Source organism: Diplodia seriata (genome assembly GCF_021436955.1).
Source record: "Diplodia seriata strain FDS-637 chromosome Unknown scaffold_2, whole genome shotgun sequence".
Classification (NCBI taxonomy): domain Eukaryota; kingdom Fungi; phylum Ascomycota; class Dothideomycetes; order Botryosphaeriales; family Botryosphaeriaceae; genus Diplodia; species Diplodia seriata.
Window position 1 is genome coordinate 573,806 of NW_027117309.1, and position 24,755 is coordinate 598,560.

Genomic DNA, 24,755 nt, shown 5'->3' on the forward strand with positions numbered 1-24,755 from the left:
TCGGCCTCCCTTCCCTCGGCCTTCCCGGCGGCGGCCTCCTCGGCCAACCCAACAACAACAACCAACCCAGCAGTAGCATCAACCCATCCTCGCTACCCACAAGGAGCAGCAGCATCGCCGCCCCCGCCCTCCCCTCTCTCGGCCTCCCCTCCCTCGGCCTTCCAGGCGGCGGCCTCCTCGGCCAACCCAACAACAACAACAACAACCCCAGCAGCATCATCAACCCATCCTCGCCACCCACAAGGAGCAGCAGCAGCAGCAGCAGCAGCATCGCCGCCTTCCCCGCTCTACCCTCTTCTATCCAATCCATCATCCCTTCCAACCCCGCATCAAACCTCGCATCAGCCGTCCTCCCTTCCACCCCCAGCGGCGGCGGCCTCCTCCCCCCTCCCGCCATCACCCTGCTCGCGCCCCTGCTGCCCGGCCTCGCCTCGACCAACGCGCCGCTGGCGTCGGCGCTCGGCCAGCTGCAGGATCCCAGCGGCGTCTCGGTTCTGGCCGGCCAGCTGGCGTCGAACGCGCCGCTGGCGTCGCAGGTGGGCCAGGTGTTGGCGAGTCTAGTGCTGCCGTCGACCGGTGGTGGTGGTGGCATCGCTCTGCCGAGTAGTCTGGGGGTTTTGCCTGGGCTGGGGTTGCCGGGGCTGGGGGGCAGTAGTCCTCCGCAGCAGAATCCTAATCCTCCGCAGAGTAGTGGTAGTGGTGGTGGTGGTGCCGTGCCAACCGCAGGTCTCCCGAGCGGATCAGCACTGCCCAGCGGCGCTCTCCCGAGCGCGGGTCTCCCGAGTGCTGCCGCACCGAGCGCCGCCGGCCTCCCCGGCATCGGCCTTCCCAGCATCGGTTTGCCCAGCCTTGGACTTTCGCTCGGGGCCGCGCCGAGCATCGGCCTTGGATTGCCCAGCCTCGGACTGCCCGGACTGCTCGGTCAGCCGGCGGCCCCGTCGCCGTCGAGCGTGGGCTCGCCGGGTGCGGCGCCGTCTCAAAGTACAAGGCTCCCGAGCGCTGGCGTCCCGAGCGCAGCTCTCCCGAGTGCAGGCGCTCCCAGTGCTGCTGTCCCCAGCGTTGGCCTGCCTGTTCCCAGCGTCGGCGTTCCCAGCATCGGTTTACCCAACGCCGCCGTCCCCAGCGCTGGGGCGAGTCTGCCGAACGCCTTGTCCAACCTCGGCCTACCCAGCATTGCTTCACCTAGCACTGCTGCTGGCGGTGGTCTTCTCGGCGGCCTTCCGCTTCCGAGCGTCGCCCTGCCCAGTGTCGGTTTGCCCTTGAGTGCCTTGCTTCCAGGACTTGGCTTCCCAGGTGCTGCGCCCAGCGCTGCTCTTCCCAGCTCTGCTCTTCCCAGCACTGGCGTCTCCAGTGCTCGGCCGTCTAGTGCTGCTTTGCCCAGTACCGCTGTAACTAGTGCCGGTCTTCCTAGTGCTGGCCTGCCTAGTGCCGGTGGACCCAGTGCCGGTGTTCCCAGTGCCGGTCTGCCCCTGAGTGCCTTACTTCCAGCACTTGGCCTACCAGGTGGTTCGTCCAGCGCTGCTGTGCTCAGTGCTGCTGTGCCCTTGCCCCTGAGTGCCCTACTTCCAGCACTCGGTCTACCAGGTGGTGCGTCCAGCGCAGCTGTGCACAGCAGTACTACTGTACCCAGTGCTGCTATACCTAGTGCTGCTGTACCCAGTGCTGCTGTACCCAGTGTTGCTGTACCCAGTGCTGCTGTGCCCAGTGCTAATCTACCTAGTGCCGGTGTGCCAAGTGCCGGTTTGCCCCTGAGTGCCCTACTTCCAGGTCTCGGTCTACCAGGTAGTGCATCCAGCGTTGCTGTGCACAGTACTGCTGTACCCAGTGCTGCTGTGCCCAGTGCTAATCTTCCTAGTGCCGGTGTTCCCAGTGCCGGGTTACCCTTGAGTGCCCTGCTTCCAGGACTTGGTCTACCAGGCGGTGCTCCCAGCGCTGCTACGCCCAGTGTTGGTATACCCAGTGCTGGTGTACCCAGTGCTGCTCTATCCAGTACTGGCGTGCCTAGTGCCGGTGTTCCCAGTGCCGGGTTACCCTTACCCTTGAGTGCCCTACTTCCAGGAATGGGTCTACCAGGTGCTGCGCCCAGCGCTGCTGTCCCTAACGCTGGCGTGTCCAGTGCTCGACCCTCCAGTGCTACTCTACCCAGTGCTGGTGCGCCTAGTGTCGGTTTGCCCCTGAGTGTTTTACTCCCAGGACTCGGCCTACCAGGTGGTGCACCCAGCGCTGCTGTCCCCAACGCTGGCGTGTCCAGTGCTCGACCTTCCAGTGCTGTTCTACCTTCCAGTGCTGCTCTACCCAGTGCTGGTGCACCTAGTGTCGGTTTGCCCCTAAGTGCCCTACTTCCAGGACTCGGCCTACCAGGTGGTGCGCCAAGCGTTGCTCTTCCCAATTCCGGTGCGCCTAGTGCCAGTGTTCCCAGCGCTGGTTTGCCTGGTGCTTCAATTCCTAACGCTGGCCCCAGCGGTGCTGCGCCTAGCAACGTTCTGCCCAGCGCGGGCGTGCCTAGCAGCGGCTTGGCAAATACAGCTCTCGTTCCCATCGGCGTCAGCAACATTGGGCTTCCCAGCGGAGGTCTGCCACAGATCAGTTTGCCAGGCGCAGGTGTGCCCAGCGGAGCACCTTCAAGCGCTGCCCTCCCGAGCGTCGGCAGTCCTAGTGTCAGTCACTCCGTCGGCCTCCCCAGCGCTGGTCTTCCCAGCGGAACACCTTCAAGCGTTGCCCTCCCCAGCGTCGGCATTCCTAGTGTCAGTCACTCCGTCAGCCTCCCCAGCGCCGGTCTTCCCAGCGTTGCGCCTCCAAGCGCTGTTCTTCCTTCCGCTGGTCTGCCGGGAGCCAGCGTGCCAAATGCTGGTTTGCCTGGCGCCGCACCTTCAAGTGCCGCCCTCCCAAGTGCCGTCCTCCCAAGTGCCGTCCTCCCCAGCGCCGGCCTCCCCAGCCTCGGTCTTCCAAGCGGACTTTCCAACCTTGGTCTCCCCAGCGTCAACCTCGGTTTGTCCGCTCTTCCAAGCATTGCTGTCCCTAGCGGTGGCGGCCTCCTTGGTGTGCCAGGGATTGGATTGCCGGGCGCAGGCTCGCCGAACTCGGGTCTTCCTGTCGCTCAGTCTACCGCTGGCGTGCCCGTCGCTGCACTGTCATCGAGCGTTCATGTCTCAAGTGCTGGTCTCCCATCAGCTGCTCCACCGAGCGTTGGTGTCCCAAGTGCCGGTATCCCATCAGTTGCCCCGCCCAGCGCTCCTGCTTTCAGTCTCGGTGCGTCAGTGAGCGCTGGTACCTCTATTGCACCGTCTGTCGTTCCACCGAGCGCTGCTGTTCCCAGCGGCGGTCTTCCGTCTACTCACATGTCCAGCGCTGCAGTTCCAAGTCTTAGTGTTTCTCTGGGGTTACCCGTCGGTCTCCCAGGGCCAGGCCTGATCCCCGCTCCGAACACGGCTCTGGCGCCCATTGCTCCTTCGGCTGCTACATCCGCCCACGTTTCGAGCTCGCCGCTCGCTTCAAATGCTTTCAGTAGCCCACTTGGCGCAAGTGTCCCTAGCTTGGAAGCCCCTCTTCCCACCGTCATCCCCGACACAACCACCGCCCTTCCCAACCTTCCCGGCACCACCACCGAACCTGAACTTCCATTCACTTTGGGCTTACTGCCAACTTTATTCCCCGGTGACCCGCCCGGAATTGCCACTGCCATGCCCGACATAGAGGCTTACCTTGCACAACTCTCCCCAACCGAACTCGCCCAACTCTTCAGTGACCTGCCAACCGAGGCACCATACTTGATCGAGCCCGTGAACTCGGCGGCCTCGAACCTGGTGGCCGCGGCTTCGCAAGGCGTGTCTGTGGCACTTCCCTCTGCAGACGCCGTTGCTTCGAATCCGGTTGTCAACTTGCTCAACTCCGTCCTCGGTCCTTCGCAACTAGCGAGCGGCGCGGTGAGCCTGCGGCTGAGCTCCACCCCGGTTGCAGGCTCCGGTCTGAACCTCGTTTCCACCACCGCCGCACCCTCTGCGGTCGCCGCTTTGCAGTCCAACCTTGGCAATCTCCTCAATCTCGGCCTCGGAGTTGGTCTCTCTCTCGGCCCCAGCGGTCAACCCAGCGGACTCAATCTGGGCCTCGGTCTCTCGCTCGCTCCCGCGCCGTCGGCTACACCCACCCTGGGCCTCACTCTCGCTCCGGGTGGAGCCCAAGTCTCCGCCCCCGGCGTGGGCCTCTCTCTGGGTCTTGGGGGCTTGTTCCCATCCGCGCCAGCGGTTGCGGCCCCGGCGGTCTCTGCGCCTCCGGCCGGTGGAAGTGCTCCTTCAGCCGCCGTACCAAGCGTCCCCGGGTCAGCGGTGGCACCTGGTCTACTGCCGTCCTCCAGCCCGGCCGCCGTCAACAACAACAACAACAACAACAACAACCCTCTCGGCGCTTTGGCGACTCTACTCGGCGCTCCCGCTCCCGCTCCCGCTCCCGTCGCCTCCTCGAACGCGGCCGCCGTCTCTCCCGCTGCCGCTCAAGCGAGCAGCAACGCCCCCGTCGTTCTCCCAAGCGGTCCCGGCCCCGTCGTCCTTTCGAGCAGCGCCCACCCTCCAGTCCTCCTGCCTCCCACCGCCGCCGCATTGAGCAGCAGCAGCAGCAGCACGGTAGCACCGAACAACAACAACAACAACCCCCTAAGCGCCTTGCTCCCAGGCCCGGGCCTCCTAGGTGCTCCCCCCAGCGCCGTCGCCGCTCCAGCCGCGTCGTCGCCGTCGAGCAGCCCGGCCGCGCTGCCCGCCTCCCTGGGCGCCCCCGTCGCCCCCACCACCACCACCACCGCGGCGGCGGCGGCGGCGCCCAATCCCCTCAGCGCCCTACTCCCCGGCCTCTTCAACCCCGCTCCTCCCAGCGTCGCCGCCGCTCCTGCTGCTCCTCCTCCCTCCGCATCGGCGGCGCTGTCGGCGTCGGCGTCGGCGTCGGTCGCGGCCGGGCTGGGTTTGGGGCTGGGGCCGTCGTCTGTGGCGCCGGGGACACCGTCATCACCAGTGTCCTCCTCCGTCAGGCCGTCGTCGTCGTCGTCGTCGGGACCGGGACTGGTCCCCGCCGCGGCGGTGCCGTCGACGCTGTTGACCACGACGCGGCCGACGAGCACGACGACGACGGCGACGGTACCACCATCGTCCAGCAGCGGCTCCACGCTGTTGACCACGACGCGGCCAACGACGACGACGACCGCATCATCGTCGACGTCGACGAGGCCTCTTCCTACGACGGCGAACATCTTGAACAATATTCTCGGGATTCCTCCGTCGGCGGGGTTGAGGAGGTGATGACGATGTGCCGTTCGTTGAGGTGTTTCTGTGTTGTTGTTGTCGCGACGACTTATTGTTGGTTGGTCGGTCGTCCCCTCTCATGATGACTACTGTATAATCCGTACTTTTGTCTCCCTCTTTTTGTATTTCTGTAACGCAAGCACTCTCACTCGCTCACTCACTCACTCGCATTCCATACATTCGTACGCTTTATTATTTATCTTTCTTCATGGTATTTGGAATTCTTAAACGGCCGGGAAATGGGACACATGAAAATGGGAATGGGCATGATGCGTAAGGAGGGGTTTGGGGAAGAAAAGGACCGCAAACAGGTGTAATACGAAGCGGTGGCGAGGGTGTAATGGGAAATTTTCTGGGTGGGAATCGAGGATCTGTTGTCGGGCATGGGCTTTACGGTTTCTTTTCGATTTCATGGATCGACGTTGCCTGATTCGCTTTTAGCTGTTTCTCAGCACAACCTTCTTTCGTTCTCTCTCATTCGTGTATATACGGCTGTAGAGAAAAAGGCATTGATTTTGTATCTGACATTTGTCCTTCATGGTTCCTTTGATTAATTCGTGTCTGTCCATATGTTTTTGTTGGAAATGTCGAGCGACAAAGGCATCAGCCGTCATCATGCCCACATAACGGTTCAAGCCGACCATCCTCCCGTAGGGTATCATATCATCATAACTAACGACCACCACTCCCCCAAACAACAGAGAGAAATCCACACCCCCCTACCTCGCCCTTTTCCTCTTCCTATCCCTCTCCCCAACCGGTGTCCCTACCCTCTCCACACTCTCTTTGACCGCTGCCACCGCATCCTTCCCCTTCCCACCACCACCACCCTTCTCCTCTCTCGCAACACCATTACTTCCTTCCACCCCAATCAACATACTCGTCCCCTCCTGCACGAACCCCTCCCTCGGCAGCCTTGCCGCCAACTCGACATCCTCCGCCGGCTCCGCGCGATCCATGACCTCCTCCATAAACTTCCTGACCTCCTCCTGCGGACGCACCCAGCGGAACAGGCACTGCAACACGCCCGTGCTATGGGTGTCGGCGGGGGACGTGGCGCGGAAGCGGACGGTGATGGGTTGGTAGTATTCCTTGCCCGGCGAGTAGTACGTCTGCGTCTTTGGCAGCTGCGACAGCGTGGCCTGGTCGACCTTGTGCACTTTGAGGAAGGACGCGAGCACCTGGTTGCCCGGCAGCGCCTCGAGGATGGTTTCGCGGGGGAAGAGGAGGCGGTCGCCGTTGGTGTTGAAGTCGATGCAGAGGGCGCGGTAGGTGGGTTGAGGAGGCGGAGGTGGTGGCTGAACGACGGGTTGGGCTGGTTGGGGAGGTGGCGGCGGGGGATGAGAATGAGGGGGAGGAGGCGCGTAGTGGCCGTATGGTCCTGATGGGGGCGGTGGTGTGTAGTACGTCATCGGCGGTTGTTGGGGCATTTTCCCCGGCGTCGGAGTTGCGGGGCTGGGAGGTGGTAGAGATTGAGGAGCACCGACTGTGGCCGATGCGGAGGCTGGTGGTGCTGAAGAAGCGGAAGACGAAGGAGGCCTCGGTGTTGGCTGCGGAGAAGAAGCTGCTGGTGGCTGCGGCGCCAGACTAGCTTGTACAGGCCGTGGAACCGGGCTGGCCTGAACGGTTGGAGAAGCTTGACTGTCATGAGCCGGTGCGGGGCTGGGACTCGCTGGGACGGGTGAAGGAGTGGGGCCAGCATGAGTTGATGGTGGAGGTGCGGGCCGCGGTGTTGGCTTTTGCGTTTGTTGTGCCTTCTTTTGTGCTTCGAGCCTCTCGGTGAGCTCGTTGATGTGCGACTGGAAATACTCCAGCTGTTCCTTTGTCGCATCTCCTCTTGCTACAATCTTCATGATATCCCTCAGCTTGAAATTTGTATTTGCACGTTCGGCAAGCATGTGGATGACGGGATCAGGTGCTGGCTTGGATGCTGCAGGGTTCGACTCGGGTGCTTGGGCAGGCCGACTCGGCGGAGGTGGATTCGGTGCCGCAGGAGGGGGTGGCTTGCGTATGGGTGCAGGATGCGGCGGGTGCTGCGGGTGTTGCGGGTGTTGTGGAGGATATGGGTGATAGTGCTGGTAGGGTGGTGTCGCACTGTAACCGGCGCCATAGTAGTAGCCCTGTTGATGATTGTACGACGGTGGAGGTGGAGCGGGCTTCGGCTTTGGGGGAGGCGGAACGGTGTTTTCCCTCATGGTCCATAGCGTGATGTCCCATTGGTGCGGGTCGATGTAGAGCTTGCAGTTGCCCTCGCGCTTCATCTGCTTCGCCTTCAGAGTCTCAGACGGTTCCTTCTCCTTGGCGCCATCTCCGCCGCCCTCCTTGGTCTTGTTCTTGTCTTTTTCCTTGTCCTTGTCCTCCTCCTTGTTCTTGCCTTTATTTGGTAGTTTCTTCTTCCCCGCCTTGCTGTAGTAAAGCTCGAAAATGCCAGGCGTCATCCATTTCTGTCGCGATCTCTCGAGTGCTGCTTTCAAGACATTACTACGAAGCTCGTTAGCTCAATCCCACCCATGGCAGCTTCAGAGGTCATGCCTTTCAATCACTGACTGCCAGTCCGACTCTGGAAGGCTCGCGGGCTGCGGCTCTTTGACGGTGGGGATTGGTTGGCCGGTTGCAAGCTTAGTGGGCAGTGGCGGAGGCGGCGGGGGCGCAGGCGGAGTGTCTGCCTGTTTTTCCTTGACGGGCGTGTCCTTCCTCTTGCCCTTCGCAGTGTCCTTGGCTGGCGCGGGCGATTCTTGCGCAGGTGTCGGCTCGGGCTTCTGGTTGCGCGCGGATTTGCGCCGTTGCATCTTTGCGACGAAGAGCCGGAGATGGGCGTGACGAGCAGAGAGGCCAAGGGGAAGGATGCGGAGAAATCGGTGCTTCAGCTGCGGCAGCGTATGATGGCGCAGTGGTCGGCAATGCAGGGTTGCGGGTGGGCGCGCGTCATGGGAAAGAAAGTCGCGACAGGCTCACGCGAGCTTTGATGGGTGACGCGCCGCGGGATTCCGGCCAAGCCCATTTCCCGTCCGCCACTCGCAAGCCAACCTCTCCTCTCAGAGCAGGTAGAGAGTTTGAGACAGGCAAGACAAGTACGCGCAATGCATCTACTATCTGAACCATGACTCCCACGGATGTGTGGCTATGCTGCCTTATCACATGCGGCGCCACCGCGTTGCCGGCCAAGACTAAACGAGGCCGCCACCACGGCCGAACAACCTACAAGCTCCGGCCATCACCGACCACCTGTCCGCATCATCTACAAGGGTTGGTAGAAGCCAGGTAGGTAAATGCTGGCATCAGCCACAATCTCGTCTGCATTTATCATCTCACTTCCGAGTCTTTGCGTTCACCGTGCATACACTCCTGTTCTGGTTTTCCACGTTATCTTGCCTGAGCCAGGCATCAACGAATCGTCTCTGCTTCCATCTCTTCTGCCTCATATCCCAGTCTGTTCATTCTAACACACGTGAAAGGAGTGCAAGATGCTATCGTTCAGCCCCCTCTTTAAAAAGGCCTACTTTGGTCTTGCAGGCGCCGGCGCCCTGTATGCCGCCCTCATGCTCTGTCTGACCAATGTTACCATCCAGCGCAAGTACGTCCGCCTGCCTTGATCCTAGATTTGCAGCTCAAACTTACTCCGAGTACTAGTGCACTTTACGCCAACAAGATAGTCAGCGCCTGGTGGGCCGACATGGACAAGCCGCAAGCGTACGGTTTTGCAAGTTAGAATCTCCATACGTACCACCTTTCACATTGCTGACACCGGCCTAGAGAACCAAGTGACCGCTTTCAACGTCACCACTCTCGACAACGAGATCCTCTACGCCTGGCACGTGCTCCCTCTCAACGTGTACGAGAAGCACGAATCCGAGCTTCAACAGCAGCCCTCCGGCTCTCCTGACGGCGACTTCACGCAAACCAAAGCCTTTGAACTCCTAGCAAATGATCCTGATGCTCGCCTCGTCATCAACTGTGCGTGATGCTGCTTCCAACCCGTCCAAACTCTCCCCTTTTCTGTCGTTCTTTTCTTCTGATCCAAAACCCTGCATAGCACCACCACTTAAGTCCCTCTAGAACTAACACGAAACCCACAGTCCATGGCAACGCCGGCCACGTCGCCCAAGGCTGGCGCACCGACACCTACCGCGCGCTCACCTCCCAGCCCAACACGCACCTCCTCACCGTCGACTACCGCGGCTTCGGGCGGTCAACAGGCACGCCCACCGAAGCCGGCCTGATCGCCGACGGCGTCGCGCTGGTGACCTACGCCCTCTCCACGCTACACATGCCCTCGTCCCGCATCGTCATCGTGGGGCAGTCGCTCGGCACGGCCGTCGCCAGCGCCGTGGGCCTGCACTTCGCCGACGCGTCCGCCTCGCTCTCCCTCCTCCCCAACGCCACGGGCACGACGACCGCCACCAGCAGCAGCCCCCCGCACGCGGCGCTCTCGCTGCACCGCGAGCAGCACGCCGACCGCCCCGCCGTCGACTTCGCCGCCATCGTCCTCATCGCCCCCTTCACCTCCCTGCCCACCCTGCTCGAGACGTACCGCATCTTCGGCCTCATCCCCGTCCTCTCCCCCGTCCGCGGCTACCCGCGCTTCGTCAACTACCTGCGCGGCGCCATCGTCGACACCTGGCCCACCGCCTCGCGCATCGCCGCCCTCGTCGGCTCCGCCGCTTCGTCGTCGTCGTCGTCAAACACCAAACGAGCCCTCCGCCTGCACGTCATCCACGCCAAGGACGACTTCGACATCCCGTGGACGCACGGCCAGACGCTGTACGAGACGGCCTCGGCCGCCGCCGCCGCCGTCGTCGTCGACGGTGAAAACGACGCCAACAAGGTCGTCGTCGAGGACGTCGCCGTGCAGGCCCAAGGCGACGGCGAGAAGCGGACCGGACGCGTGCGCCGCACGGCGACGACCGACGGCCAAGTCGACGTGCGCATGGACCTGCTGCCCTTCGGCGGCCACAACCGCGTCGTCACCTTCGCCCCCGTCGCCTTGGCCGTGCGGAGGGCGTTCGACGCCGCCGCCGCCGCCGCTGCTTGATCTTCGCGCTGCTTGAAAACGTGGGGTGGGCCCTGACCTACGAAAAGGTGGGCGGGCAATGGTAGTGGCGCAAATGTAGCAGTAGAGAAAGACGACGACGAGCAGGGTAAAAAGAGATATAGAGAGGGAGAGAGAAAGGGGTCTTGTATAGAAGTTTTTTCTTTCTGTCTTGTGAAGAGAGGAGTTTGGTATCTCTATTTCCGCAATGCGACAACGCATGCCCTGAGGATCCCACTTTGTTCTGACGGACGAAAGCAAATCCCTAGACACGCAGGCCATGTAAAATACAAGAATTGTAGAATCGCGACAGATTTGGAAAGAAAAGAAAGAAAACAAGTGCCCGGCCTGCTCCTATCTATATGCAGAATCGCGCACAACAGATCATCCCAATCCACCCTTCGCTTTTTCTTTTTCCCGATTCATCCAAGCCATCCATATCCCATCGTATCCCGCCGTTGATATCATACAGCAACAGCAGTAAGCTCTTTGTCCATCCTCATCCTCATTCGGCGCCCTCAACCTTCCACCATGGACGTTCCTTTTCGTCCCCCATCTATTTCTTCTTATCCGCCTGCGCCTTCTCGTACTTGGCAATGAGCTCCTTCTGCAGCTGCGGCGGCGCGGCGCTGTAGTGGCTGAACTCCATGCTGAACTCACCCTTGCCCTGCGTGGCGGCGCGCAGCTGGGTGGAGAAGCCGAACATGCTCTGCAGCGAGCAGTCGGCGTAGATGGTGAAGTCGTCGGGCCCAATCTCCGTGTCGTTGATGGTGCTGTTGCGCTTGTTGAGGAGGCCGACGATGTTGCCCTGGAACTCGTTGGGCGCCGTGATGGTCGTCTTCATCACCGGCTCCAGCACCTGCGGCCGGCCCTCGCGGAACGCCTTGCGGAACGCCTGCTGCGTCGCCGTGCGGAACGCGTGTTCGGACGAATCCGTCATGTGCGTCGCGCCGTCCATCAGGTGCATGCTGGTGCCCAGGATCTTGTGGCCGAGGAGCGGTCCCTTGGCGCACGAGTCCATGAAACCCTTCTCGCAAGCGAACAGGTACTTCTCCGAGATGGTACCGCCCACTACGTGCTGCTCGAAATGGTTGTCGCCGAAGGAACCCGTGGGTTCCATGTAACCAATGACACGGGCGAAGTCTCCAGCACCACCGGTCTGCTTCTTGAGCGTGTGGTCGAACTTGATCTTCTCGGTGAGCGTTTCTCTGTACGCAACCTGGGGCTGGCCGGTGATGACTTCGACCTTATATTCACGGCGCATGCGCTCAACATAAATGTCCAAGTGCAGCTCACCCATACCGGAGATAATGGTCTGCTGCGATTCCGCATCGACGTGGACACGGAATGTAGGATCCTCACGCTGGAAGCGGTTCATGGCCTTGGAGAAGTTGTTGCCGTCCTTGCTGTGCTTGGGTTGAATTGACAGGGAGATGACGGCTTCGGGAACGAACATGGAGGACTAGAACAATCAGCTTAAAGGTATTAAAGGCTGAGGATGGTGACTTACCATAGTGTACTCCAGCTTTCCGTCCGTGAAAGTATCACCCGAAGCGCAGTCCACGCCGAACACAGCACAGATTTCACCCGCACCGATTTCCTGGACTTCCTCCATGTCGTTCGAGTGCATGCGTACAATCCTGGGAATCTTGACCCTCTTGTCCGTCCTAGCGTTGTACACATACATGCCCTTCTTGAGGGAACCCTGATACACACGGATGTAGGTCAACTGACCGTAGTTGCTCTCCTCAAGCTTGAACGCAAGACCGGTGAACGGCAGAGAGTTGTACGACACGAGCTTGACAGGAGCCTCTTTACGCTTCTTGTCCAGAGCCATGTTCTCGACCTGGGCGGGATTGGGCAGGTAATCGACGACAGCGTCCAGCATAGGCTGGACAGACTTGTCCGCAAGAGCAGAACCCATAAGGACCGGAGTGAACTTGAGGCTGATGGTAGCACGGCGGATAGCAGCCTTCAGCTGATCCTTCGAGGGCTCCTCTCCCTCAAGGAAGAGGTCAGCAATCTCCTCATCCACGTCCGCAAGGGTTTCGATAAGCATGCCACGGCGCTGTTTGCACACATCCACCAGGTCCGCAGGGATCTCATCCGTCTCCCTGATGATCTCACCCCTAGGTCCATCGTTGTAAATAGCCTTCATGCGGATCAAGTCGACGACGCCCTGGAAATTGTCTTCTGAACCAATGGGAACCTGGATAGCGGCAGCCGCAATCTTCAACTTCTGGTTGATCTGGTCAACAGCCTTGAACGGGTTGGCGCCCATTCGGTCCATCTTGTTGATGAAGGAGATGCGGGGGACGTTGTAGCGCTTCATCTGCCTGTCGACCGTCATAGTCTGCGACTGCACGCCGGAGACGGCGCACAGGATCATGACAGCGCCGTCCAATACTCTCAGCGCACGCTCGACCTCAATGGTGAAGTCGATATGTCCAGGCGTATCGATCAAGTTGAAGTGGTACTTCTCCTCCTCACCTTTGTCATTCTTCTTCACCCAGTCGCAGAAGGTGGCGGCGGACTGGATAGTGATACCCTTCTCACGCTCGAGATCCATGGAATCCATCTTCGCACCGACGGCATCCTTGCCACGCACTTCGTGAATCTCCTTGATGCGGCCGGTGTAGAAGAGGACACGCTCGGTCGCCGTGGTCTTGCCGCTGTCAATGTGCGCCTGATACCGTCAGCAATGCGTCCGTCATCTACGCGCGCATAACCACTAAGTATCCGCAATGGCCGGGATGTCGTACAGCGATACCAATATTCCGAACTTTCTGCAACCGTTCCCACTCGGCAGGATCGAGGTTATCGACAATGGCTTCTTGCGTGAGCGCCGTCGGATCTTGCTGGGCGGCGTCGAGCCTGCGAGGCGTGTTAGTCTATGGAGGACGCGCCACTTCCCAATGCTTGAAAGAGGGTACTGACACAGCGGCAGCGGCACCGGACTGCCATCTTCTCGCAGACCAAAGCTTTGCACGGGGAGTTTGGGCAATGCCTGCGGAAGCCGGGCGCAGGGCGGCAGTGGATGCGCATCTGGCCTGGATGAGTGACGATTGGCGGCAACTCAACCTGGCACCATTGGTCACGGAGCGTAGCGCGGCAGCTTGCCCTCTGATGAGCCCCGTTGCCCTCATCTTGGCCGGCGACGAGGAAACTCCAAATGCACAAGGAAACGAAGGACGCGGTGGAAGGTTGTCTTGCTGCGGAGATGGCGACAAACCACCGAGACGCAAGCTCAGACCAGCGCCCGGGGAACTTTTTTTGCCCTAACCTCGCCAAGACTTGACTCAGCCAGGAACAAAGCGAGGCCATCACGTGCCATATGTATTTGAGCGGCTGTCATTGGCTGGTGAATGACTACATTGTCTTGCGCATAGGTATTCCAAACCAGTGCCGCCCATTTTATGTACCAGTTCCTTGACTCTTGAGGTCGTTACATGCTTCTTTCTGTCCCTCTTGGGTACAACGGAAATCATCCGGATCTGCATCTCAGAGCATGACAACACCAACTCCACCCATGTGCTTCTCGGAAGGCAGGTTCTTGTCATTGACGCCGCCGGGAATAAGCGCGGTGCGGTAATTGTAAAGGTAGTAGTGCAGCTGGCCGTCTCCTGCACCAAACTTCTGCTCCTCCAGAAAGAGAGGGTTGTCGAGAAGCGTCAGTGCATTCAGAACATCAAACTTGGCCTGCAATGCGTGTTAACAAGCAAACGTCTCAGAAGAATAAAATAGAATGGAGACCTCACCTTCTTCGCAAGGGTCAAGACGTCCTTGATCAACCCGTTCAGCCTGGCCTTCAGCTCCTTCTGGTCTCCCGTAAAAGCCACCTCGGTAGCATAGTAGTACAGGTACGCAGCTCTGACGACACGGTTGCCCCTGCCCTGGTCCTTGATGACCGTAGATTCAAGGCAGTAGAAGGAGACGAAGTCGGTGATCTTGCCGCTGGAAGGGTCTTCGACCACGTAAGCCCACACAACCTGCTTATCCGCGTCATTCTCCCTGTTGATAAACCAGTGCTCTACTTCTTCCTTGGAGAACTCTTGAGCCAGGTGCGTGCGTGCGAGATACTTCGTCAAGAGATCCTTGACTTGATCGCAATCCTTTTCCTCCATGGGTCTGAGGCCGTTGGTGGACGTCCTGTCCGGAAGCTTGTACTTCAATACTTGCCTCTGCCTGGTTGAGCCATGCGGCAGCGGCGAGAACCCGACATCGTACAGCTTTTCCCAATCAATGCTACGATGGTAGTAGCGGCAGGAGGCAACAGGAGTAGGAAGAATAACGCCGGCCGTGTAAATTGCCTGGAAGATGTCGTTCAGGTAGCAGCGGCGGGTGATCTCCTTAATGAGCGTCGGAGCAAGACGCTTTGAACGGAGCTTCTTATGGACGCAGAGGAAGTTGATTTCCACAGAGTTGATCAGGTTCTTGCGCACGCGGAGCTTGACCGGGATACCAGAAATAAAGGCAACGAGCTTGCGGGACTGCGTAGCGCGGACGCCAACATGCCAGATGTCACGCCACCCGGGTGCCTTCAGCGCCCAATTCAGGAAAGAAGCCGAGTAGTTGAAGCGGAACATGGCCTCGTCATCCTCGACGTAGTGGTGGGTGAGCAGGTCGTAGACCTCCGCCAATTCCTTCTCGTCCTCCAAGTTCATTGTGACCCACTCAAACCCCTCAACCAGCGGCGCCGGATCCTTGGAGACCCTCTCCTTGTCAATGACCTTGATCGGGCCGTCCTCAACCTTGAGCTTGGGGTCGTCGAAGGAGGGAACGGGTTGCGTCTGCCAAAACTTGTAGCTGGCCATGTCCTTCGCATTCTTGCTGCCAATGGTGAGACCAGTCAACAGATCCGAGACGCTCAGGTTCTTGAGCAACTCCTGCACCTGCTGCTCATTCATCTTGTCGAATTCGGCCTTGAGAGCAGGGTTCGCAGCCAGCAACGCCTCAAGCTGTTCCCTGTTCAGCTGCTGCTTCGGTTGCGCCGAAGAGCTGGAGCCTGCCTCAGCATTGCTCGTGCCGATCAGAGCTTCCTTGAGCTTCTTCTTCTTGCTCTTCTTCTTCTTTTTCTTGGCTGCGGCGGGACCGGCGCCTTCACTGGCAGCGGGCGCTTCCTCGTCGCCGGAGGATTCGTCTTGCTGCTCGGCAGCTTCGGGCTTCGAAGTCTCCTCCACGGCTTCTGCGGTGGCCTCGGCGGTGGCCTCGGGGTCTGTGGGCTTCGATTCGGCGGAGGACATGTTCGCGCGCGCGTAGGTGTAGACGTGTGGTGCGAGGCTGAGTCGCGTTTCGAACGCGGGGTGGTGGGGCGCGAGCTTGACGACGAGCGTGATTTCTTGGCATGTCGCCCACCTGCCAGCTGGAACCCACGCAGCCTTGGTTAGGCAGAACACGTAGTGTCATGTTTCCTAGACAGATCATCACTTTTGCACAGACAGCAGCTTTAGGCTTAGTATTTCAAGCGGTCATTTGCCGGCTTGTTGTGTCTGATATTGTTATTCCGGTTCCTGTACAATCATCCAATCCACCAATGACGCTATGTAGTATCCAAAAGTCAACAAAAGGGAATGTTCCCAACCTGGTATCATCTTACAACGCTAGAATCGCTCCCAAACGAGGATCGTAGAACTCATAACTGTAGCCCGTTGTATGCCGAATTTTGCGCCAATTAGAAGATGGGGACCTTGCCCACGCTGTATTGCATCTCGTGCCTATGTCGAACTCCCGACTTTGCCCTGATGGTTATCGTTGTCAATCTCATCTACCCTTTGAGGTGGGTGCTCCTCGACCGGCGTGACGCTTGCTGTAATGTGAATGCTCGGAAGTCTTTGAATGTTGGGCAGTTGTGGGGTGGTTCGAGTCTCTACAGGGCTGGTGTACGGCGGTGCTTCCTCCCATCCTAGTTCATCGTAATTCGGAGGTTCCGGCTGTGGTATCCTTGCATCTCCAAGATCACTACCGTTGGTAGTAGCTAAAGTCAACCTCGATCCGGAGGCGGAACGATCGTGCCCAAGCGGGACCGTCTCGAAGCTAACCGTGCTGGCATTCCGTGCGGCGTTACCAAAATCATCAGAGCCACCTGACAAGACCGAGGTAGCCGAGTAGTCGCGGTGATGCATCACGCGATTGTCCGCTGCGCCGCTGGGCAAGCTGCCGCCAATAGAGGCTGCGGAGTCCAGTAGAGGGCGGTTATCTGACTCAGCCGAGTTCGCTCTGACCCGTGTCCCGTCATGGCGGGCGACGCCCAGCTCTGCGTATTGGACGGATGATACCCGCCGGTCGCGACTTGCCTGTGCATGCTGGTGTTCTGCAATGAGTGCTGCAGATAGCCCACCTCCCAATTCCTGGCGCTGTCGGCTTTCCCTACGCAGCTGTGCGAGCGTCTCTAGATCACCTCTCTGCCTGGCTTCTCTCCGCCGACGTCTCCTATCCTCCCGCTCCGCCTGCTCCTGTCGCCTTGCAACACGGATTTGGTAGAGCGATTCCATCTCGCGGTCCCTGACTTCTTCTTCCTCCTCCATGGTCTCGGGGAACTCGACCACGACGTCGATTCCGGCGCGGTCTCCCTCCCTGCCCAAGATCCTTTCGTTTTCCCGCACAGCAGGCGAGTAGGCAGGCAGGGTCATGACGCTCCTGATGGACGTATTCCTGTTGACGGCGGCATTTGCACTTGCGTCATTCGCAGGTGCGGCGGTTGTGTCCATTCCCTCCATCTCACGGGCGAGCGACGAATTTGCGCGGTGGCGGCGCGTAGGGCCATCGTTCTCCTGAAGCTGCGCGGAGTATTGGCCCTTGGCACGGGGGTTCCATTGCTGCCATTTGCGCTTGAGGAAGTTGCCAGGAAGGAGCTTTGGCGGACGGGGGGACTTTGCACGCAGTTTACGGAGTTTGGCGTAGATGCCGACGATGACAATCACGAAAAGCACGACCATGATTGCGACCTGGCGTGTCTGTCAGAATGCGCGCGTGGGCGGGGCGCGGAGCTGCAAGGGACTTACGACGGTGAAGACGCGCCAGTCTGGACCCTTGTTGCCGTCATCGGTATTCTTGTCCTTGTCCTTGTCCTGGTTGCTTGGGTCCTGGCTGCTCGTGTCCTGGCGCGGGAACAGAGCGGACGACGCTTCTTGGGCGGTAGGAATCCACATTGCCGGCGTTTGAGGTCCAATGCGACGGGCCGCACAGCGATGGGGAGAGCTCGAGGCTGGAGGCGGAATGCGCGGGAAGTAGTAGCTTCCGGCGGCAGCGATCAGTCGAGCATCAACGTCAGCTCGCGGCGGCTGTGCAGGCGAGCGAGGGGGCTGGGCGGGGAAGTGCAGGCGCACGCAGGGCAGCTTGGGGTATTTGGGGTACACAGAGCGCAGAATCACAGAACAAAACGAGCGACAAGAAACAAGAAAGGCAGAGGCCCGCGGCTGCGAGTTATTCCTGGACGAGTGGGACGGCGGGACGGGGCTGAGGCACAGGCAGGTTTGCTGATCGGCTGCGGCAGTGGCACAGGCAGCCTACCACCTACGCACCGCACCCACCGGCCTGCCCTGCTCCGCGACAGCCAGGCGCTTATTCGCCCGTGGCTGACGCCAGCCGTGCCTCCATCCTCCACCGCCTTCTCCATGGGCCTGCGACACGCGGTTTGCTGGCCCTCGCGCGTCGCGCGCCCCCATGACGAGCCCCCATCGCCGCCCCCAGCCGCCGACACCAGCCGCACTGCACACTCTCGACCGGCTGCCGGCGCCGCGGACCCGGCCACCTGAAACTGCCTTGTCGCTTGACGGACACCAAGACCTGCTCGAATGCGCTCCACAAAACACCCTTAATACGAGCGCGAGTCGGCGGCCCTGTACGAGCCTGTTCCTTTTTTCAGCCGCTTGGCGTCGATGCCGCGGCCTTATTTCTGCACCTCTACTCTCTCCCGTTGCGAGCAGGAGACAAACCGCGCTGCCGGCCAATGGGTTCACATGCTGCCTATCAGCCGATACGAGCCAGGTCCGGACGAGCCGCGCACTACGGGTAGTAGTGGGAGGGTCTCGGCTGCTCCATTTGCCCTCCAAAGCCCGCGCGATCCCCGGCATCTGTCCACGTCTGCAATTGGCAACAATCTTCTGTGCTCGCGCAATCCGCTCTGCGTGTCCCAGCAGGACGAGCTGCCGTGCGACCCAGAACCTCTCCCCTTGGAAACCGACAGTCTGATTTCTGCTCGACTAGCTCGCCGCGAGTGGCGCTACGCTTCTCCTACGCTTCGCACGGATGCGTTCTCGCCAATGTGGCTCTGGGTTGGCTTCGTCTCGACAGCCCGCCATCTCGGCTAAACCTGCGTCTCAGGAAGCGACGCATCGAGAGCCTTGTTCCAGACGGACCCGATGTCGTTGGCATATATCCATGACATGTCCGCTCCACCATCCACGATGATTTTGTTCGCAACTCGCTCGTCAAAAGACGGACTTCCCATGTCCTGAAGCTTCTTCGTGCGTTTGGCCGCCTCGGATGCCAGATGAGCGTACATCCTCGAGTAATAAGGAAGCCGTATCGCGTCGAACAAAGGCAACGCCTTCCCCGTGTCGTTTCTGAAGTAGGCCAGAGCCTGCGCCAGGATCCACCCGTCTTCCATCGCAAATCCTGCTCCGGACCCAAAGGCTCCAGAAAGAGCGTGAGAGGAGTCTCCAACAAGGACTATCTTGTTGTCCCATGCTGTCAAGCTATCGAGCTCCGGACCGGCAAATGCGGCAAATTCCCGCCACCCGCCGTCAGGGACTCGCTTCAACGCCTCCTTGATACCTGGAAGATATTCCTAGATCGTCATGAGAAGAGAGTAACTTGACGATTCGAGTGCTGACCTACCGTGAAGTGGGACTCAACATGCTTGTTATCAACCGGTACACCCCAACTGACTTTGCTCGCACTGTGCGTTGCTGGATCATGGAACGCTCTCGCGGCAATCTCCCAAAGCCCCTCCCCAACTGGCGAGAAGTACACGTGAGTAGTGGGTGAATGCCACCATCCGGTAATTTCGAATCGTGGATCCAAGTCTTTGACACTGTCCCACGGGAGCAATGTCCGCCAAATCGTCGTCCCAGTGAACTTGATCTCATAATTGGGCCAGGCCGTATCTCTCACGATCTGTCTGTTCATCAGTATTGAAGTAGATTCCACATTAGGGGTTAACGCACGGAGCGGATGCCATCAGCACCAACAACCAAGTCAGCCGTTGCGGAGCTACCGTCTTTGAAGTGCAGCTCAACGCCCTCTGAGCCCTTATCCACTATCTGCCTTAGCTTCTTAGAGAGCTGGATAACTCCCGGCCCAACATGTGCCAGAAGTGCCGACTGGAGTTTCGTCCGTTGTGTCCGGATTGGCGGTCGCTTGGTATCTGTAGGTTTCTTTTCACGGCGATGAAGTTCTTGGCCAGACCGACCGTTACTACATGAATACTCAGCACTGAAGAGGTGTAGTTTAGGTTGTGATCATCGCAAGCTTACAGATTCAGCACCGTCCATGTCTGATGGCCACTGGTCAGGGTATCAGCTACACCAAGCAGCTCCAAGACATTCCAAGAATTCTGCCCAATGCTTATCCCGGCTCCAACTTCGCGCAGCACGCTCGCTTGTTCGTATATCGTCACGTCCACATTCGGAATCTTAGAGAGCGCTATGGCGGTGGCCAACCCGCCTGGCCCACCTCCAACGATTGCTACCCTCAAATGCCGGGTGGAAACATCAACAGTCATTTCGCAAAATCGATCAAGATTCCGAGACGCCTGCAGAGACTGCAATGACCAGGCATACGTTTTGTATTCGGGATTCGCGCCAACGTTCCGCGCCGCAGTGACAAAGCAAGCAATCGTCAATCGTCACGTGAATTGCGTGCGAGGAACACCAACGATGGAATTGTCCAGTAGTATTCCACACCGGACTGGTTATCGCAAGAGTGGAGGGCGCGGGTGGTGTGAGATGTGATTGCGAATGCCGCCCTTGCAGGTGTGAGTATTCCGCCATTTGCCGGCTTTCTTTGCGTTGTTGTGAACTTAATTGCTAGATGGGCGGAGCCGGCGACATGTGGCATCGGAGTAGCTTCAGCACGAGACTTGCATGGAAGTGGGGAGACTGAATCCACGATTCGCGAATTAAACACATCGACGGCACGTCGGTGACAAAAGAAATTGCCTACCCGCATCTGCCTTATAAAAAATATCTCACCGGATGGGTAGTTGAATACAAGCTCCGGACGTGAATATATGCATTTAAAACGTACATTTACGTCCGGATCTTGTATTCAACCACCTATACCAACTTGATGATGCAGTGTTTGTGTAAGGTAAACGCGGGGATGCAATCTCTTTTGTCACCCACCGTAACGGCCACCTTTGCAAGATTGTTCGCTTCCGCCTCATGCACGCCTCATATTTCCACTTGCCACTGTTCTCGAAAGCACAGTTGAGCTGTCTTAGCTCCGCCCAAGGGTTTTCGGTTTCCCAAGTGGATCTCCGGACATGCGCACGCGGCACCTTTGAACAGGCACTCCCAGGCCTCGAACGTGTCCAAACACGCGGTCGATATCGCCTAGGTCGACAACTATCCTGTGTATGACGTGCCGATGCGGGTGGGCTCAATGCTACAAGGATAATCACAAAGGGAGCTGAGGTTCCAGTCGCAAAAGCATGACTGGTCTATCATGATTGATGTTCTTATACGGTACTCTTCTCGTAGTTGCGGACCCTTCTAGTAGTGTTCAGCCTTACCCATGATTCAAGTAAAACTACGCTGACCGTTGGTGCAGGGATTCTCGGGCCCTTCGTCTCCTTATTTCCAGCCTTCATTCCCACCAAGCCAAGCCAAGTGGCTTGCAGACGTTGGAGATCCTTGTGCGACACCATTGTCCCCGTATGCCGGGATACCTCGGCTCAATGAGGTAGCACATCAGTCGGTGATCAGGAGGCTCTTCAGGAGTTGCCGTTCTTGGCACCCAAACAAGAGGTGAATGACTCGATGTGGTGGGATAGCAGAGGGAGCGGAGCGAAGTGAGGTCCGAAAAATGTGGACGGCGGGAAGTCCATGAAGATTTGAGATACTGAGCGCCACGTATCAAAGTCCGAAAAGCTCCGTACGCGCCGCAATCTTCAGACGGATCTAGTCCCGATTGCTTGCGGAGCTCGGGCCAGCAGCTGTCAAACGCGTATCTCCCGCGCGCCTGGAGACGCCATTCGAGCATGGCTCCCGCCTCTGGCTTACCGCATGCGGACTCAGCTGCCAATCCTCGACCCTAAATGACGACGCCAGGCACCCCGCGGATGGTCTCCAGCGCCCGAAACGCCCAACAGACGCCTCTTCCGGAATCCGATGCCACCAGAGAACGGCGACCGGAGAGATTTTCCCTTGCAATGGCAGCGAACGGGCTGTGTCTCGTCCGAGGCCGTGGCTTGCGGCGTGAAACGCTTTGCTCGGCTCTTCGGTCCTTTGCGGTTCCGCCTCCTGGACGATAGGCATCACGGTGAATGCTTTGGACCATCTGGCGCTCAGCAAAGTGGACTCGGTGGTGGCAAGAGAGGGATGGTGCTCGCCGCGATTACTGATCTCTACACAGCTATACGTACCCCGGAGTGACCTCCGAGTCCGGGGATCCTTCTGTGGAACCAAAAAGGGTGTATCTTGCTGACGAATGGAGAGGTGAAACCATCCATGTGCCATGCACGACTGCCGCCGCTCACGTGTGGTCGTATGATGCGGGCCGAGGATGCGGCAACGAGGTGCGGTGAACGCGCAACGACCCCGGGGTGAATCCGGCCGTGGGAACCGTCGTCACGTCGCCCGATTCCCGGAAAGGCACTATTGGAATTGTGAAGATCCGGATCTTGCTGAGAAGGATCCGGCGTGCCCCTGGCGAACGTGTGGAAGGCACAGAAGGTGTCAAGATCTCCTTTTCCACGCGAATTCGGCCGTTATGTGGGTCTCTGCGCCACGTGCGGGCCGACGCACGCGAAGCCACCGGCCCACGCTCGGCGCAAGGCTCATTGGCCGCGTGCTGGAGATCTCCACTAATGGCCGAGTCTGCGACGGCTGAAGAACGTCTTCTAACTGCAAGCGGGCGGTCATCCGTGGAGCGGCCTCGTCAATCTTTCGATGGGAGACCGTCGTCGGGATTGATAATAGTTTGGTCCCTTAAACTAATCACCCCACCGAGGGGCTGGAGGGGCTGCCGGCCTGGGGATTTATAGATACCCTCCCCGCCGCCGACTTTGCCTCTCCAGCTTTGCACTCCAACTAAAGCATCACATACCAATTCCGCCAACATGTCTTCTCCCCGCTTCGAGTCCGAGAACGTGGACCCCGCCCCGCTGGGCAAGCCTCTCAAGTTTGAGTTCTCTGGCCGCGTCGCCAAGAACCGCTTCCTCAAGGCTCCTCTGACCGAGCGCATGTCCTCGTGGGACTTCAAGAACCCCCAGAACCGCGGTATCCCCTCCAAGGAGCTTGTCAACCTCTACCGGAGATGGGGCGAGGGCGAGGTTGGTGTCGTTGTCACTGGCAACACCTTCTTCGAGCCCGAGCACCTTGAGGCCATGGGTAACCCCATCATCCCCAAGGACGCTCCCTTCGAGGGCGAGCGCTTCGAGCGCTTCAAGGCCATGGCCACCGAGTGCAACAAGAACGGCTCCATCTTCCTTACCCAGGTCAGCCACGCCGGCAGACAGGTTTGGTGAGTAGACAACCCGGCGAATCCGCCAGCGGAGCGATTGCTAAACTCGACCAGGGACGCCATCCAGCCCAACCCTATCTCTGCCTCCGATGTGAGGCTCGAGAGGGAGGTCATGGGCATGAGCTTCGCCCAGCCCCGTCCTGCCACCCAGGAGGACATCAATGGCATCATTGAGGGCTTCGCACACACTGCCGAGTACATGGAGAAGGCCGGCGGTGACGGCATCCAGGTGCACGCCGCCCACGGCTACCTGCTCGCCCAGTTCCTGTCGCCCACCACCAACAAGCGCACCGACAAGTACGGCGGCTCGATTGAGAACCGCGCGCGCATCATCACCGAGATCGCGGCCGCCGTGCGCGCCCGCACCGGGCCCAACTTCGTCATGGGCATCAAGATCAACTCGACCGAGTTCCAGGACAACAACACGCGCGTCGAGGAGATCAAGACGCTGAGCAGGGTGCTCGAGGACGCCACGTTCGACTTCGTCGAGATCTCGGGCGGCTCGTACGAGGACCTCGGCTTCCTGCACAACAAGCGCGACTCGACCAAGCGCCGCGAGGCCTGGTTCCTCGAGTTCGCCAAGATCATGGCGCCCAACCTCTCCAAGACCAAGTCCTACCTCGTCGGCGGCCTCCGCACCGTCGGCGCCATGGTCGACTGCCTCAACACCGTCGACGCCGTCGCCCTCGGCCGCCCGCTCTGCCAGGAGCCCGCCTTCTGCCGCGAGATCCTCGCCGGCCGCGTCAAGGGCGCCATCATCCAGAAGGGTGACCCCACCGACTACCTCTTCAACACCATCGCTGCCGGTAAGTTTATATCAAAAAAAGACGATTGTTCGAGAAGAAGAAGACGGCTGACAATTCCACCTCCCAGGCTCCCACATGCTCCAGATCGGCAAGGACCACCAGCCCACCGACCTCGGCCAGGAGGAGAACTTCCAGAACTTCCTCAAGGACCTCGGCTCCTGGGGCCAGAAGATGGCCACCAACACCGAGCTCCTCCACTACGGCTGGCCCGACGTCACCACCGGCAACATCCTGCCCTACCCCGTCAACGCTTAAGTGCGTCTTTGTTTGGTGAGGAAGAAGAGAAAAGAAAAATACCCAGATTTTACGTTTGTCGCGCAACGAGCATGGAAATGGTCCGATAAAAAAAAGCCTAAAATAGATGATAGAAGTAATAAGAGTGACTGACTTCCATGACACCCCAGGTGCTACAAAGTGAGATGTAGAGTGAAGAAAGTGCGCTGGTGATATACCGCAAAGCAAGTCGAAGGTAGTCTGCAACTGTTGGCCTGCAAAGTGAACGTCATGAGATCGTGAATCATATCGGTTTCGTCTTCTATGTTATGTCCAAGTGAACATTCGAAAAGCATCGGATATATGGCCCACGATAGCAACAGCTCTATCTTAAATCGGACGGTTAGTGTGATTGGCAGGCTCCGGCCCAATACATCACCACCGGAACCTTAACGTGTAAAACCCCAAGGTTTGTGATCCGTGGGTTACCTTTTTGGGAGCACTTTTCACGCAAATGGCATCAGAGGGCTCCCGCCAACGTCTACCGATACACCATATCCGATAACTACGCTGCTACATTCGGCTCGCGGTAGTCGGAGACTGGTAACGACTTCGCTAGCCAAGGATTGAATTCGGAGCATCTGGCACTCAAAGATGATATGGTTTGTTCGTGGTTATTCAAATAGCTCAACCCGCCCTTTTCACATTCCGATATAGAAAGAAAGTTATGGACTG

The 24,755-nt window shown here is 59.1% G+C and overlaps 6 protein-coding genes across 6 annotated transcripts; 3 read left to right on the forward strand and 3 right to left on the reverse strand.

Moving 5' to 3' along the window:
- Positions 1 to 2,060: 2,060 nt before the first annotated feature.
- On the forward strand, positions 2,061 to 5,282 carry SLS55_001563 (uncharacterized protein; the record flags this gene model as incomplete). The annotated part of the gene is made up of 2 exons (XM_066773057.1): positions 2,061 to 2,064; positions 2,347 to 5,282. The coding sequence occupies 2 exons, from the start codon at positions 2,061 to 2,063 to the stop codon at positions 5,280 to 5,282; spliced, it is 2,940 nt and encodes a 979-aa protein (XP_066635624.1).
- Positions 5,283 to 6,004: 722 nt separating this feature from the next.
- On the reverse strand, positions 6,005 to 8,074 carry SLS55_001564 (uncharacterized protein; the record flags this gene model as incomplete). The annotated part of the gene is made up of 3 exons (XM_066773058.1): positions 6,005 to 6,583; positions 6,884 to 7,766; positions 7,833 to 8,074. 3 exons carry the CDS (start codon positions 8,072 to 8,074, stop codon positions 6,005 to 6,007), a joined length of 1,704 nt encoding a protein of 567 aa, XP_066635625.1.
- A 675-nt stretch (positions 8,075 to 8,749) lies between these two features.
- On the forward strand, positions 8,750 to 10,317 carry SLS55_001565 (uncharacterized protein; the record flags this gene model as incomplete). Its single annotated transcript, XM_066773059.1, has 4 exons — positions 8,750 to 8,859; positions 8,916 to 8,989; positions 9,039 to 9,239; positions 9,362 to 10,317. 4 exons carry the CDS (start codon positions 8,750 to 8,752, stop codon positions 10,315 to 10,317), a joined length of 1,341 nt encoding a protein of 446 aa, XP_066635626.1.
- Positions 10,318 to 10,870: 553 nt separating this feature from the next.
- Positions 10,871 to 13,460, reverse strand: MEF1 (Elongation factor G, mitochondrial; the record flags this gene model as incomplete). Its single annotated transcript, XM_066773060.1, has 4 exons — positions 10,871 to 11,776; positions 11,825 to 13,000; positions 13,077 to 13,188; positions 13,252 to 13,460. The coding sequence occupies 4 exons, from the start codon at positions 13,458 to 13,460 to the stop codon at positions 10,871 to 10,873; spliced, it is 2,403 nt and encodes an 800-aa protein (XP_066635627.1).
- A 355-nt stretch (positions 13,461 to 13,815) lies between these two features.
- NMT1 (glycylpeptide N-tetradecanoyltransferase) lies at positions 13,816 to 17,462 on the reverse strand (the record flags this gene model as incomplete). The annotated part of the gene is made up of 4 exons (XM_066773061.1): positions 13,816 to 14,013; positions 14,073 to 15,676; positions 16,685 to 17,258; positions 17,316 to 17,462. The coding sequence occupies 4 exons, from the start codon at positions 17,460 to 17,462 to the stop codon at positions 13,816 to 13,818; spliced, it is 2,523 nt and encodes an 840-aa protein (XP_066635628.1).
- A 5,135-nt stretch (positions 17,463 to 22,597) lies between these two features.
- On the forward strand, positions 22,598 to 24,062 carry SLS55_001568 (uncharacterized protein; the record flags this gene model as incomplete). Its single annotated transcript, XM_066773062.1, has 3 exons — positions 22,598 to 23,001; positions 23,056 to 23,807; positions 23,875 to 24,062. 3 exons carry the CDS (start codon positions 22,598 to 22,600, stop codon positions 24,060 to 24,062), a joined length of 1,344 nt encoding a protein of 447 aa, XP_066635629.1.
- Positions 24,063 to 24,755: the final 693 nt, after the last annotated feature.